The following is a 14,759-nucleotide window of genomic DNA, read 5'->3' as shown; positions in this document are numbered from 1 at the left end:
CCACCAAAAAAAAAAAAAAAAAAAACACAGGAATGGAGACATGTTTTTATTCTATAATTGATTAACCAAGCTCTTGAAACAAGGATGAATGCTCACCCCTGGAACTTTGAGACAGCCGTCTTCTAGTCACAAGACTCATCATCGTGGTAAGGGTCATAATTATCTGATTGAAATTATACCATCCAGGCTCTCTGCTCCTTCTAGGATCTAGATAACGCTGGTTGTCACAGAAAGCCCTGCTCCACCGTGGATCACTGCAGTCAGTACAGGCCATCACCAGCCTGTCATTGTATTGCTTACCGTCTCTCTGCCTGCTTTGATTCAGGTGAATGGGGTGAACCTACGAAACGCTACCCATGAGCAGGCAGCAGCAGCGCTAAAGAGGGCAGGCCAGACCGTCACCATCATCGCTCAGTACCGACCTGAAGGTAGGAGTCCCATCACTGTATGTCTCCACGTCACCATCATCGCTCAGTACCGACCTGAAGGTAGGAGTCCCATCACTGTATGTCTCCACCGTCACCATCATCGCTCAGTACCGACCTGAAGGTAGGAGTCCCATCACTGTATGTCTCCACCGTCACCATCATCGCTCAGTACCGACCTGAAGGTAGGAGTCCCATCACTGTATGTCTCCACCGTCACCATCATCGCTCAGTACCGACCTGAAGGTAGGAGTCCCATCACTGTATGTCTCCACTGTCACCATCATCGCTCAGTACCGACCTGAAGGTAGGAGTCCCATCACTGTATGTCTCCACCGTTACATCATCACTCAGTACCGACCTGAAGGTAGGAGTCCCATCACTGTATGTCTCCACCGTCACCATCATCGCTCAGTACCGACCTGAAGGTAGGAGTCCCATCACTGTATGTCTCCACCGTCACCATCATCGCTCAGTACCGACCTGAAGGTAGGAGTCCCATCACTGTATGTCTCCACTGTCACCATCATCGCTCAGTACCGACCTGAAGGTAGGAGTCCCATCACTGTATGTCTCCACCGTCACCATCATCGCTCAGTACCGACCTGAAGGTAGGAGTCCCATCACTGTATGTCTCCACCGTCACCATCATCGCTCAGTACCGACCTGAAGGTAGGAGTCCCATCACTGTATGTCTCCACCGTCACCATCATCGCTCAGTACCGACCTGAAGGTAGGAGTCCCATCACTGTATGTCTCCACTGTCACCATCATCGCTCAGTACCGACCTGAAGGTAGGAGTCCCATCACTGTATGTCTCCACTGTCACCATCATCGCTCAGTACCGACCTGAAGGTAGGAGTCCCATCACTGTATGTCTCCACTGTCACCATCATCGCTCAGTACCGACCTGAAGGTAGGAGTCCCATCACTGTATGTCTCCACTGTCACCATCATCGCTCAGTACCGACCTGAAGGTAGGAGTCCCATCACTGTATGTCTCCATCGTCACCATCATCGCTCAGTACCGACCTGAAGGTAGGAGTCCCATCACTGTATGTCTCCACCGTTACATCATCACTCAGTACCGACCTGAAGGTAGGAGTCCCATCACTGTATGTCTCCACCGTCACCATCATCGCTCAGTACCGACCTGAAGGTAGGAGTCCCATCACTGTATGTCTCCACCGTTACATCACAACATTCTTATCCAAATCACAAAAATGGGTCTTCAGTGTACAAAAGCTACAATTATATTGTAATATAATACTCCCTAATTATGCTGTGTCTTATGGACTCCGGGAAGAATAGCCAGATTACCGTTGTGGTGAATGAATGAATGAAAACTTTATTTAACAGATTGTAGAATGGGTACAATACAGTACGGCTCAATACACACAATTGTTAAGGGGATGCAGACCAGAGAAAGACGTTTGTCTTGTTTACATCAGGGTCCCCCATTTTCAATTGACATTTATGACATACACAACATACATGACATTTATGGCATAGGGACATTTGTGACATATACGATATTCAAATATACAGTACTGTTACCCATATGTAGCAGGGTGGATTATCCCTGCTTTGTGGGAACGGTTGCTGGCAGTCACAAGGTAGCTGGACGCAGTAGAGCTCCGTCTGACTGCACCCTCGTCTTTGGGCCTGGAGCGTCAAACTGGGACCCGGTAGTGGGAGTGAATGGGGCCCGGGATTTACCAACCTGGTTTGGTACTCTGGTCTTCCTCGCCTCTCCGGGGCGGTCAGCAGTACTCCCCAACTCGCTCTCACTTCCCTGAATACCTCCGTTAACCCTCCCACACCTAGTGACTGATATGCATAAATAGATTCGTTCCCCCCGCAAGCAGTACCCCCCCTCGACGACCACTAGAGACCTTAATGACTGGAAGGAGAAAGGGTTAAATAATAATAATATTACCCGCATCAAAAAGGGTTAGGGTTAGACTCAATAATGGACACGCACACACACAATTCCCGTCTTAGTTCGTTTAGTGTTACTTATACTGGGCAGTGACAAGTATTACTGGCAGTGAGTCAAATGCATATACTATCATTATTCCTAATTACTAATAATTATAATAATAACACATATAACACTTATACAATAATACCTTCCTCTAAGGCTTTACATAGTCAAGTCAAGAGTTTTAATTGTCACGGCATACAGGTATACAATATTACAATATTACGGCAGCATTAATGTACCCCAGGAAGAAACAGCTTTAACGAGACGGGAAATTAAGAGGCATGACCATACACGTTATTACACTCAAAAGAAATGAAAAGGTGGGCCCACTGTACCTAACAAAAGTCCTAAACTAATGCCGGCATGTAATGTTTATGGGGTACCCCTATGAACTGTGGTTAGCAACCATTAGCTTCGCCCGTAGGCCGCGACACACTGTGTACTGTGCAATAGGATCCTGAGCCCCGAAGCTCTATTGTACTCAACCAAGATGGCGGCCTCGCCGCGCCACCACTGTCCGGGTAGCAAGATGGCGTCGAACGCTCTCGTCACGGGCGCTAGCAAGCGGGGCTGGAGCAGAGGGAGCAGTAGCGGGCTGAGAGCGCGTGCTGGGTGATGGCGACCTCTGCTGGACGGGAAGAACTCCCGTGCTGGGCTGCAGACAGCCGGTGCAGAGCAGATGTCGAACGCCGGCGAAGACTGGTTGTTGACGGCCGGCGCTGGGTCGACGCGCGACAATACTCTGGCACTACCTTAACTGAAGCTACTCTGTGGGTCCCAGACAGCCCTCCTGCTATTCGGTTATACTGTTAACGCACCGTGGCTGGCTACACCACCGGTCTCTTTAGCGCCTCGCGCCCGGTAGTATGCTGGAGTCAATATAGCCGTTAGCAGCATGCTAATACACCGCACACACTGCTACTATAACACGTTATCTATGGACGTTAGTCCGTAAGGCTTGGAAAAGTCTTGTGGACCAAACTCTTTAGATGAGGGAACGGGTACATACGCACACAAGACGCGGCCACTGATGGGTCCATGGGACTTGGTAAAGCACTATGGACCCAAACTCTGGCCACTGACCACATGAGGGAACGGGTACATACGCACACAATACACGGCCACTGATGGATCCATGGGACTTGGTAAAGCACTATGGACCCAACTATGACCACTGATAAAAACGTAACTACACTAGCGTTATAAGAGCTAAACATTGCTACCTACCATACAAGTGCATTGGTTTAGTACACTTCCGGTTGCTACTGAGCGGACATGTTTGTGCGGACCTGTTCTCCCAAACTGGTAAGCAAATGACTGTTTTTACGTTATTTTCATTTTTTACGTTACTATTATTATTATTATTTTTTTTTTTAAACATTGATCTTAACTGATCACTGTGACTTTATTGCTTTTATCGTTATATATGCCTATATTTGTGTACAGCACTTTGAGCTACATGACATGTATGAAAGGTGCTTTATAAATACTTACTTACTTACTTACTTACTTACTTACTTACTTGGGTTCGGTTTCTCTTACTCACACACTATCACGGATACTTCTAGGATAACCCGTCATATACTCAAGTTCAATACGTTCACCCGTGTGGTCCACAACGGGGGCTCTGTCAAGACACGACCGACCAGGTCCAAGTCCACTGTCGAAGAGGCTGGCTCGCCTCACTTCCGTTCCCGTTCACTTGCTTCACCTGCTGTCTCTCTCTCGTGCGCTCTGCCTGCCACCGCCGCCCCCTGCTGGTACCGCCAACTAGCCCCACAGGAAGCACTGGGTGGAAAGAATATGATCCAGTTTACTGTTTATAATCCATATTCCAGCCGGTGAAAGAAGGAGAAGCCTGCGTCATTGTTCGAGGGAATATCAATGGAAACTAGTTAATGTCTTTGTGCATAAAGGGGAGATAAAAGGCAAGTCAGCACTTATAATAATAGCCACATATTCAGGGTGCTACACATAGATCCTGACAGAGTATATACATATGATGGGGAGGGGACTGTACATTAGGAGGGGGTGGGTGGGTGGGTGGGAGAGAAATATACATACGGCGGGGAGAGAATATAATGCGGTGGGGAGGAGACTGTCTATTAGGAGGGGGTGGGGGTGGTAACAAATGAGAATCTGAATACATTTTAAGTAAATAGTCAACTATAATCAACAATGTATAATTTCATAATGTGACTTTTTCCATTCCCAGCAGTGGCCACTGTCTCTGTCGCATCTAGAAACCCTACCTGGTCAGGCTTATTTAATAATGAAGGCTGGAAATGAGGACAGTGCTCCTGATAGGCCCGTTGTGAAGGCTATTCATGTTCAGGGGCCCCACTTGTGTTTGCAGACTGAAGTGTAGAGCAGCAGCAGCAAGGCGGGCTGTTGTCCCTCCTCAGTCAGACACCCAGCGCCCTGTCTGTGAGTTCTGCTGGAAGTAGGGGAGCGAGGAGAGGAAACTCGTCAAACGGAGAGTGGGCGCGGGGATACTACCACTTCCTTCGTTGTTGTATTCGAGGAAAACTAAGGGAGGGAAGAAGAAGGGAAACGGTGGAAACTAAATGCATTAGAGCGTCCAACTTCTTTGGCTACAAATGCGGCGGATGGGGGAAGGGCTTGAGTTTAGCAGCAGCAGCAGCAGCGCATGAAGTCCTGGATGTAGAAACAACTGAACCACTTGTGACTGAACCGAGAGAGAGGTGAGACAATAACCCGGGAGGGAGGCCCCGCATCCCGCACCGCACGGACGGCGCGTCGCTACAGTAGTGGAGCAAACTGTTTATTATTAGATGTGTATGTATGTAACGTTAATACGTTTACATTGTAGCAATAGGAGGAGTACACGATTATTGTAGAGAGGTTGCTCGTCAGCAACTGTGGGAAACGTTAGCGAGCTAGTTCGCTGCTATTCTTAGCCAATTATAGCTTAAGCTTTTAAAGCTTCAATAACACGGGGTAGGTTTGCACGATGAAAAACAAATAACGCCGTGTTATTGAAATAAATGTCCTTATTGTCGAACATTTAAATTAAATTGCCATACCTGCCTTGGATTTTCACGACTTTTTTACAGAGGCTTTCGTGAATTATAATTGGCATTTGTTGTTATTCATGCAGCGTTTTCAGTGTTACTGAAACCAGCTAGGTTAAATATCTTTCAAAGCATCATTAGTAATGTATCTGTGTGACCTGACCACCAGTGTCCATTCAAGAATATCAGACAATAGCTGCACCTCTCATGTGGAGCCTCATCCAGAAGGTTGGTTCAACAGGTGGGTTAGACAGGTGGGTCAGACAGGTGGGTTAGACAGGTGGGTTCAGCAGGTGGGTCAGACAGGTGGGTCAGACAGGTGGGTTAGACAGGTGGGTCAGATAGGTGTGTTAGACAGGTGGGTTCGACAGGTGGGTCAGACAGGTGGGTTAGACAGGTGGGTTAGACAGGTGGGTCAGACAGGTGGGTTAGACAGGTGGGTCAGACAGGTGGGTCACACAGGTGGGTTAGACAGGTGTGTCGGTTGTCTGTTGGGTCAGAAAGGCGGGCCTCGTCCGTCAGCTTCCTCATCAACATTGTTTTGTTCAGGTATTCCATTAGCTACTCAACCGCATAGTATATGAGGGTGAAAAAAATACAATAGGCCAGAAAATAAATGTTCGCCATACAAGCGCGACTCAATGTACTAACGTTCTAAATTACTTTGTTGGCTTTGTCATTACAATACAAGTTGTGTAATATTCACTCGATGATCAATGTTTACAATCCCAGCACTGTTTGCATATGGCTTTCCCTCAAACTGAGCTATGCAATCTGGCACAAAATTAAGTGACCTGGCAGGTAATTTGAATTAGGGAAACTCTTAGGAACCCTAATTTTGGAATGACTGGTCGCCTAAAAATGCAATCACTTGTCAGATTGTAGGCCATATGTTGAGTTTTTGTTTTCTGGCCTCTGTTGTTTTCACCTTAATACCATGTGGTTGAGCATAATATAGATTGTATATACCAGCTAGTATTTCATTGGCTCTTCATCACTAAGGTAGACTCCTGTGGTCTTAAAGCTCTGATCGGTGGTGTTCAGAAGACACTGTTCTCTATATTTAAGTTTGCAGTAAATCATCATAGAGTCAGTGATGATGTGTCAGTAAGTGTACAGGTTGGCATTGCTGTATGTATAATGTATCTAGTAGACCCTTTATCTGAAGATAAGGTTTCCAGTCCTGTAAATGTTTCAGCTGTTCCAAAGACATCACATTGGCTAGTAATAGTATTGTAGATAATATTGTAAGTTGTGGTCTAGGCTATGTTCTGAAGTTGTGGTCTAGACTATGTTCTAAAGTTGTGGTCTAGACTATGTTCTGAAGTTGTGGTCTAGACTATGTTCTGAAGTTGAGGTCTAGACTATGTTCTGAAGTTGTGGTCTAGACTATGTTCTGAAGTTGTGGTCTAGACTATGTTCTGAAGTTGTGGTCTAGACTATGTTCTGAAGTTGTGGTCTAGACTATGTTCTGAAGTTGAGGTCTAGACTATGTTCTGAAGTTGTGGTCTAGACTATGTTCTGAAGTTGAGGTCTAGACTATGTTCTGAAGTTGTGGTCTAGACTATGTTCTGAAGTTGAGGTCTAGACTATGTTCTGAAGTTGTGGTCTAGACTATGTTCTGAAGTTGTGGTCTAGACTATATATGTTCTGAAGTTGAGGTCTAGACTATGTTCTGAAGTTGTGGTCTAGACTATGTTCTGAAGTTGTGGTCTAGACTATGTTCTGAAGTTGTGGTCTAGACTATATATGTTCTGAAGTTGAGGTCTAGACTATGTTCTGAAGTTGAGGTCTAGACTATGTTCTGAAGTTGTGGTCTAGACTATGTTCTGAAGTTGAGGTCTAGACTATGTTCTGAAGTTGTGGTCTAGACTATGTTCTGAAGTTGTGGTCTAGACTATGTTCTGAAGTTGTGGTCTAGACTATGTTCTGAAGTTGTGGTCTAGGCTATGTTCTGAAGTTGTGGTCTAGGCTATATTCTGAAGTAGGACTGAGATGAATGTGTGCACGTAATGTTGTAGCTTGTTCTCCCAATATTACTGATGCCTTCAATAAAACCCAAACCTGGAGAAATTGGCAGTAACACTCCCAAGGTCACTGAGCTACAGGCTCACTGAAACAACATGGCACTTAGCTCAGGAAACACAAGACGAGATCAAAATTCACAGCGTCATAAAGAGAAACCCGGCCCCCATCATAAGCGTGCCTGAGTATAACGGCTCTTTTCTGTCCTTCATACAATCTCACAAGCCACGCCAATCAAGCAGCATTTTGAATGATGATTCTTTTCAGCTGAAGGGAGCCATTGTTTCCATACCAAATCATGTATTTTACAGTACTGTGCCCCCTTTGTAGGACAGTGAAGGACACTTGGAGATCTGTTTGTGGTGTGTGGCTGGCAATACTTAACTAATCTAAACAGATGAGATGAGTCAAGAGTGCTGGCAAATGATTGACTTCCTGCGTCCCCCCGCTGGTGCCCTAAGATGTGCGGCCACTAACTCTGCTTGGCATCCTGACGTGACATGTCCTTTGCCGGGGTTGGAGCAGGAGGGACCCCAGTGTGCCGGAGAGGACAGGCAGTTGGGGGGGTGGGGGGTGAATGCTGGTTCAAGCCGGGCAAGCTGCCTAGAGTGGTCTCCGGGCCCGGGGCCCAGCCGTCCACAGACCTCTGATTGAAGGCCAGTGCTGAAGACTACATGAAGCCACAACAGAGGAGGTCCAGGAGCTGCTCCCTGTCTCTCATTAGCTGCTGGAGCGTCACCAAGGCTCCAGCTCTGACTCAGTCACATTCAGCCCGGGATGAATGGAAATAGGGGGCTGCATATCCGCTGCCCCCCTGCCTGCCTGTGGAGGGTATCATTACAGTAGAGCCGGGAGGAGGGGGGGGGGGGGTATTGGAGGAAATCTCAAACCCCTACCACCTCTAGTAACACAAAATGCACACGGCACAAATCTTTAGAAACGCTTTAGCCGGGGCTTTACGTGTTCCCTCCACAGTTTAGCCCGGGTTTACGTGTTCCCTCCACAGTTTAGCCCGGGTTTACGTGTTCCCTCCACAGTTTAGCCCGGGTTTACATGTTCCCTCCACAGTTTAGCCCGGGTTTACGTGTTCCCTCCACAGTTTAGCCCGGGTTTACGTGTTCCCTCCACAGTTTAGCCCGGGTTTACGTGTTCCCTCCACAGTTCAGCCCGGGTTTACGTGTTCCCTCCACAGTTTAGCCCGGGTTTACGTGTTCCCTCCACAGTTTAGCCCGGGTTTACGTGTTCCCTCCACAGTTTAGCCCGGGTTTACGTGTTCCCTCCACAGTTTAGCCCGGGTTTACATGTTCCCTCCACAGTTCAGCCCGGGTTTACGTGTTCCCTCCACAGTTTAGCCCGGGTTTACGTGTTCCTTCCACAGGGCGGGTGGGGGTAACAGTGGTCACAGGCTAGACCGAGAACATGACACACTCTCACGTTACAAGCACATGCCTGCTATGTTTCATAACTGGATCAAGAGAGGCGAACCCCCCCCCCCATTTTTTTTAATAAAATAAAAAGCTGTACATCTAATGAGGACAGCCAGTAGGGAGAGTGAGATGCAGAAATGACCTAGTTTCTATTCGCTTGTTTTCCAGAGGGTCACTCCAGATACTATGAGCTGGCCCGCTTCTCTCATCACAATGTAGCTCTCATATGAAGCAGAGAGTTTTGCGTTGGTGAACTAGATACGTGATGCTGGACAACATGCAGCTCGTGGGTGAGCTGGGCGCTGCTTGTTCCTCTGGATTATGACTGCTCCCTATCAGATTGCACCAGACTCCTTCAACAAGCCACGGTGACCGCTGCAGGCAGACTACAGCTGTTCTCTCTACCGTTCCCTGTGCTCCATGCAGAGTCAGGCCGCTAGGTGGTGGTCTGCGGGGTGGTCTTCCTCAAGACGTCTTTGGACTACTTAGATGGAGACGTAGGTGCAGCCACAGGCCTTGCAGACCTCCAGGAATGTCAGCGGGCCGAGCTCTGAGCTCTAGCACCTGCTCTGCTCACAACACTCACTGCCGCACCTCCTCAGCCCACACTGTGCTTGTATTGTGAAATGGGAGATTGGGTTGCCTCTCACCACTTGGCAACTCTTTGTGTCTTGATTTTTAAGCCCCTCCTTTCCCTGACTGGTTCCTATAGTGCTCTCACTGCTCTGTGCTCCAATGTCTGAGAGCCAAGTGGGCTTGTTTCCTTGGCGACTTCCGCATACGGTCCCTGTGGCTGCCGACAGCACTAGGGCGTTGCTCGTGGATACTGGTGGTAAGCAGGTGGTGTCGGGTTACCTCACCTTGCTGTGTCACTGTGCTGTATTGTTAACCCCGCGCGCGCAGCTGAGAGCTGGGTGGAGACTGGGCACCAGGCCTGGGGCGCAGTTTCTGTTTGCTTTCAATCCATTCCGGGTTTCGGCTTGGGGGTCGGAGAATGTGACGGGCCTTGTTTTCACACCTGACTGGACGCTCACTCAGGGAACTAACCAAGACTAAATTGTCTTTTGAAGGAATAGTTGTTTATTTGTCGAGGCTACTTGTAGGCTTGTCTGACACGCAATACTTGGACTTTGAACTCTGCTTCTCATGTTGGAACAGGGAAGTGTTGCCAACTATGGATGATTGAATTCTCAGGTAGGAGATAAACCTTACAGGCATGGTAGTAAAGTGATATAAAAGTGGGTCATATTCTGTTGCACTTGCTCTGTTTTATAGGCTAATTATGATAATATTAAAGATATGGTTTATTCTGGTCTGATAGATAGACATCAGGAACACAACACCAACATGGACTATATGCTCTGAGTAGGAACACAACACCATCATGGACTATATGCTCTGAGTAGGAACACAACACCATCATGGACTATATGCTCTGAGTAGGAACACAACACCAACATGGACTATATGCTCTGAGTAGGAACACAACATCATCATGGACTATATGCTCTGAGTAGGAACACAACACCATCATGGACTATATGCTCTGAGTAGGAACACAACACCAACATGGACTATATGCTCTGAGTAGGAACACAACACCATCATGGACTATAGGCTCTGAGTAGGAACATAACACCATCATGGACTATAGGCTCTGAGTAGGAACACAACACCAACATGGACTATAGGCTCTGAGTAGGAACATAACACCAACATGGACTATAGGCTCTGAGTAGGAACACAACACCAACATGGACTATAGGCTCTGAGTAGGAACACAACACCATCATGGACTATATGCTCTGAGTAGGAACACAACACCAACATGGACTATAGGCTCTGAGTAGGAACATAACACCAACATGGACTATATGCTCTGAGTAGGAACACAACACCAACATGGACTATATGCTCGTAGGAACACAACACCAACATGGACTATAGGCTCTGAGTAGGAACACAACACCATCATGGACTATAGGCTCTGAGTAGGAACATAACACCATCATGGACTATATGCTCTGAGTAGGAACACAACACCAACATGGACTATATGCTCTGAGTAGGAACACAACACCATCATGGACTATAGGCTCTGAGTAGGAACACAACACCAACATGGACTATAGGCTCTGAGTAGGAACACAACACCAACATGGACTATAGGCTCTGAGTAGGAACACAACACCAACATGGACTATAGGCTCTGAGTAGGAACATAACACCAACATGGACTATAGGCTCTGAGTAGGAACACAACACCAACATGGACTATATGCTCTGAGTAGGAACATAACACCAACATGGACTATAGGCTCTGAGTAGGAACATAACACCAACATGGACTATAGGCTCTGAGTAGGAACACAACACCAACATGGACTATATGCTCTGAGTAGGAACACAACACCATCATGGACTATAGGCTCTGAGTAGGAACATAACACCATCATGGACTATATGCTCTGAGTAGGAACATAACACCAACATGGACTATAGGCTCTGAGTAGGAACACAACACCAACATGGACTATATGCTCTGAGTAGGAACACAACACCAACATGGACTATATGCTCTGAGTAGGAACACAACACCAACATGGACTATAGGCTCTGAGTAGGAACACAACACCAACATGGACTATAGGCTCTGAGTAGGAACATAACACCAACATGGACTAAAGGCTCTGAGTAGGAACACAACACCAACATGGACTATAGGCTCTGAGTAGGAACACAACACCAACATGGACTATAGGCTCTGAGTAGGAACACAACACCAACATGGACTATAGGCTCTGAGTAGGAACATAACACCAACATGGACTATAGGCTCTGAGTAGGAACACAACACCAACATGGACTATAGGCTCTGAGTAGGAACACAACACCAACATGGACTATATGCTCTGAGTAGGAACACAACACCAACATGGACTATATGCTCTGAGTAGGAACACAACACCAACATGGACTATAGGCTCTGAGTAGGAACATAACACCAACATGGACTATAGGCTCTGAGTAGGAACACAACAGTAACACCAACATGGACTATAGGCTCTGAGTAGGAACACAACACCAACATGGACTATAGGCTCTGAGTAGGAACACAACAGTAACACCAACATGGACTATAGGCTCTGAGTAGGAACACAACACCAACATGGACTATAGGCTCTGAGTAGGAACACAACACCAACATGGACTAAAGGCTCTGAGTAGGAACACAACACCAACATGGACTATAGGCTCTGAGTAGGAACACAACAGTAACACCAACATGGACTATAGGCTCTGAGTAGGAACACAACACCAACATGGACTATAGGCTCTGAGTAGGAACACAACACCAACATGGACTATAGGCTCTGAGTAGGAACACAACAGTAACACCAACATGGACTATAGGCTCTGAGTAGGAACACAACACCAACATGGACTATAGGCTCTGAGTAGGAACACAACACCAACATGGACTATAGGCTCTGAGTAGGAACACAACACCATCATGGACTATATGCTCTGAGTAGGAACACAACACCAACATGGACTAAAGGCTCTGAGTAGGAACACAACACCAACATGGACTATATGCGGAGTAGGAACTAGTGTTTCATGGTATATCAATACTTGATACCCTGCCATTAAAAACGGTACAATTACCCTGTTTTATTAGTACCAGTACTTGCTTCCACTCAGGCATAGTGGCCATATAAAATCTATTTGAAATGCTTAGGCTAAATGGGGAAGCTTCAGTAATACAGTACAGCTGCTACTGAAATTGTCAGTCATTTCCACAAACTCACAGTGCAGACGTATCATCAAAGATACCTGAGATGATTTCCTTCAGTGATGTTACTATCATCATTTCCATGAGCGGTGCGTAGCTGATAGCTGGAGATATAGGCTAACAGTAACTTATTTGGCTAGTTCCTTGTCCAGATGTAGTGGACTGATACTTGCTCTTTGCAACATCTACAGACGACAGTGTATCTCTGCTGAATTCTGCCATGTAAGTTAAACAGTGGACTGGCAAGTATTTTCCAAACGGTGCGAGTAGTAGTAATACAGCCTTAGTAGCAGTTAGCAATAGCATGTTGCTAAAAACAACCAATGTAGCTAACAGAGGGGAGGGGCGAGTACTGTGACTGAGAGTTGGAGAGCTAGCTGAGAGCATTGCGTTCAAGAACAGTAGCATTTTAGAATGTGCACATCAAAATGTAGCTACAGCTGTTTTCACACATTTACCTGGTGGTTTTAACTAAATAGTTTAACCGAATAGTATTTTTGATGTCATCTATTAGTTGCAGAAACATTTAAATGTGTAGTTGTTTAATCGCACATATACATAGCCTTTGTGTTTAAACATGGCACCTTTCCCTCAAACCTTCTTGACTTTTCAAGGTAAGACAAACTGATGGACTTCAACAGATTTTGTGGGTAATTACCGGCTAATGGAAACCCTGACATGGACTAAAGGCTCTGAGTAGGAACACAACACCAACATGGATCACGCATCCATTTTCCTTTCACCAAAGTACAGACAAAGAATTAAAAGTACTCCCGTAGTCTCGCGAGAGGTGCAGAAATGGGATCTGACGTCAGAAGAGACGATCCGGTCAGTGTTTCACCACACAGACTGGATTGTGTTCCGCGACACAGATAACATTAATGCCTACACGGAGACAGTGCTGGACTATGTCTGTACTAGGGTGAAAGAAACAATCCCCACTACCAAAATGAAAGTTTACCCAAATCAAAAACCCTGGGTAGACAAATCCGTCCGTGAAGCTCTGAGAGAGCGCACCAAAGCATACAATGACGGCCTAGTGGCAGGCAACATGAATGACCACAAGGTGGCGCGACACAACGTAAGGAGGACAGTGTCAGAGGCCAAACGGCGCTACAGGGATAAAATTGAACTCCAGTTTGAACAAGCTGACTCTAGAGCTATGTGGCAGGGGCTCAAAACGATGACAGACTACAAAGGCGCCACCCTCAAACGGAACAGTGACATCTCCTTAGCAAACGACCTCAATACCTTCTATGCGAGGTTTGATGCTGGTAATAACAACACCAGCTCACAAACCTCGGCAATGGGGGGGGGGGGTCGGCTGCTGATGGAGGCGCAGTGTTCAGGGTAACAGAGCATGAGGTGAGGCGGACCTTTAAAAAAGTGAATATCAGGAAGGCAGCAGGTCCGGACGGCATCCCCGGCCGCGTCCTAAAAGTCTGTGCCGACCAACTGGCCCCAGTATTCACTGACATATTTAACCTGTCCTTAGAACAGGCTGTCATCCCCACCTGCCTGAAGAAGTCCACTATTATCCCTGTACCCAAAAAATCCAAGCCTGCTTGCCTCAACGACTACCGCCCTGTAGCTCTCACCTCCATAGCCATGAAGTGCTTTGAGAAGCTAGTAAAGGGCTACATCTGCTCCTCCCTCCCCATCAACATGGACCCCCTGCAATTTGCATACCGCCCCAACAGGTCCACGGAGGACGCCATATCCCATGTGCTGCACACAGCAGCATCACACCTGGACAAGAGGCAGGGAAACTATGTGAGAATGCTATTCATCGACTACAGCTCGGCATTCAATACCATAGTCCCCTCCATACTCATAGCCAAGCTCAGGGACCTGGGCTTGGGCTATGACCTCTGCCAGTGGGTCTTGGACTTCCTGACTGGCAGACCCCAGGTGGTGAGAGCAGGCAACTGCACCTCCTCATCCATCACCCTCAACATAGGGGCCCCCCAGGGCTGTGTTCTGAGTCCCCTCCTCTACTCCCTGTACACACACGACTGTGTGGCTCAGCGGAGTAGCAATACAATCGTCAAATTTGCTGACGAC

At 47.1% G+C, this 14,759-nt stretch overlaps 1 protein-coding gene across 1 annotated transcript in view; it reads left to right on the top strand.

Annotated features, from left to right (window-relative positions):
* dlg3 (discs, large homolog 3) overlaps positions 1 to 14,759 on the top strand; it is a 304,684-nt gene that overhangs the window by 267,547 nt on the left and 22,378 nt on the right. Inside the window, 1 exon segment of the mRNA XM_084332164.1 lies at positions 326 to 428. Within this exon segment, the coding sequence (XP_084188290.1) occupies positions 326 to 428 (103 nt within the window).

The sequence above is a fragment of the Notolepis coatsorum genome (assembly GCF_963971535.1).
Source record: "Notolepis coatsorum genome assembly, chromosome: 16".
Classification (NCBI taxonomy): Eukaryota; Metazoa; Chordata; class Actinopteri; order Aulopiformes; family Paralepididae; genus Notolepis; species Notolepis coatsorum.
The sequence above is the reverse complement of the archived record's forward strand: the minus strand, read 5'-3'. Positions and strand labels throughout refer to the sequence as shown.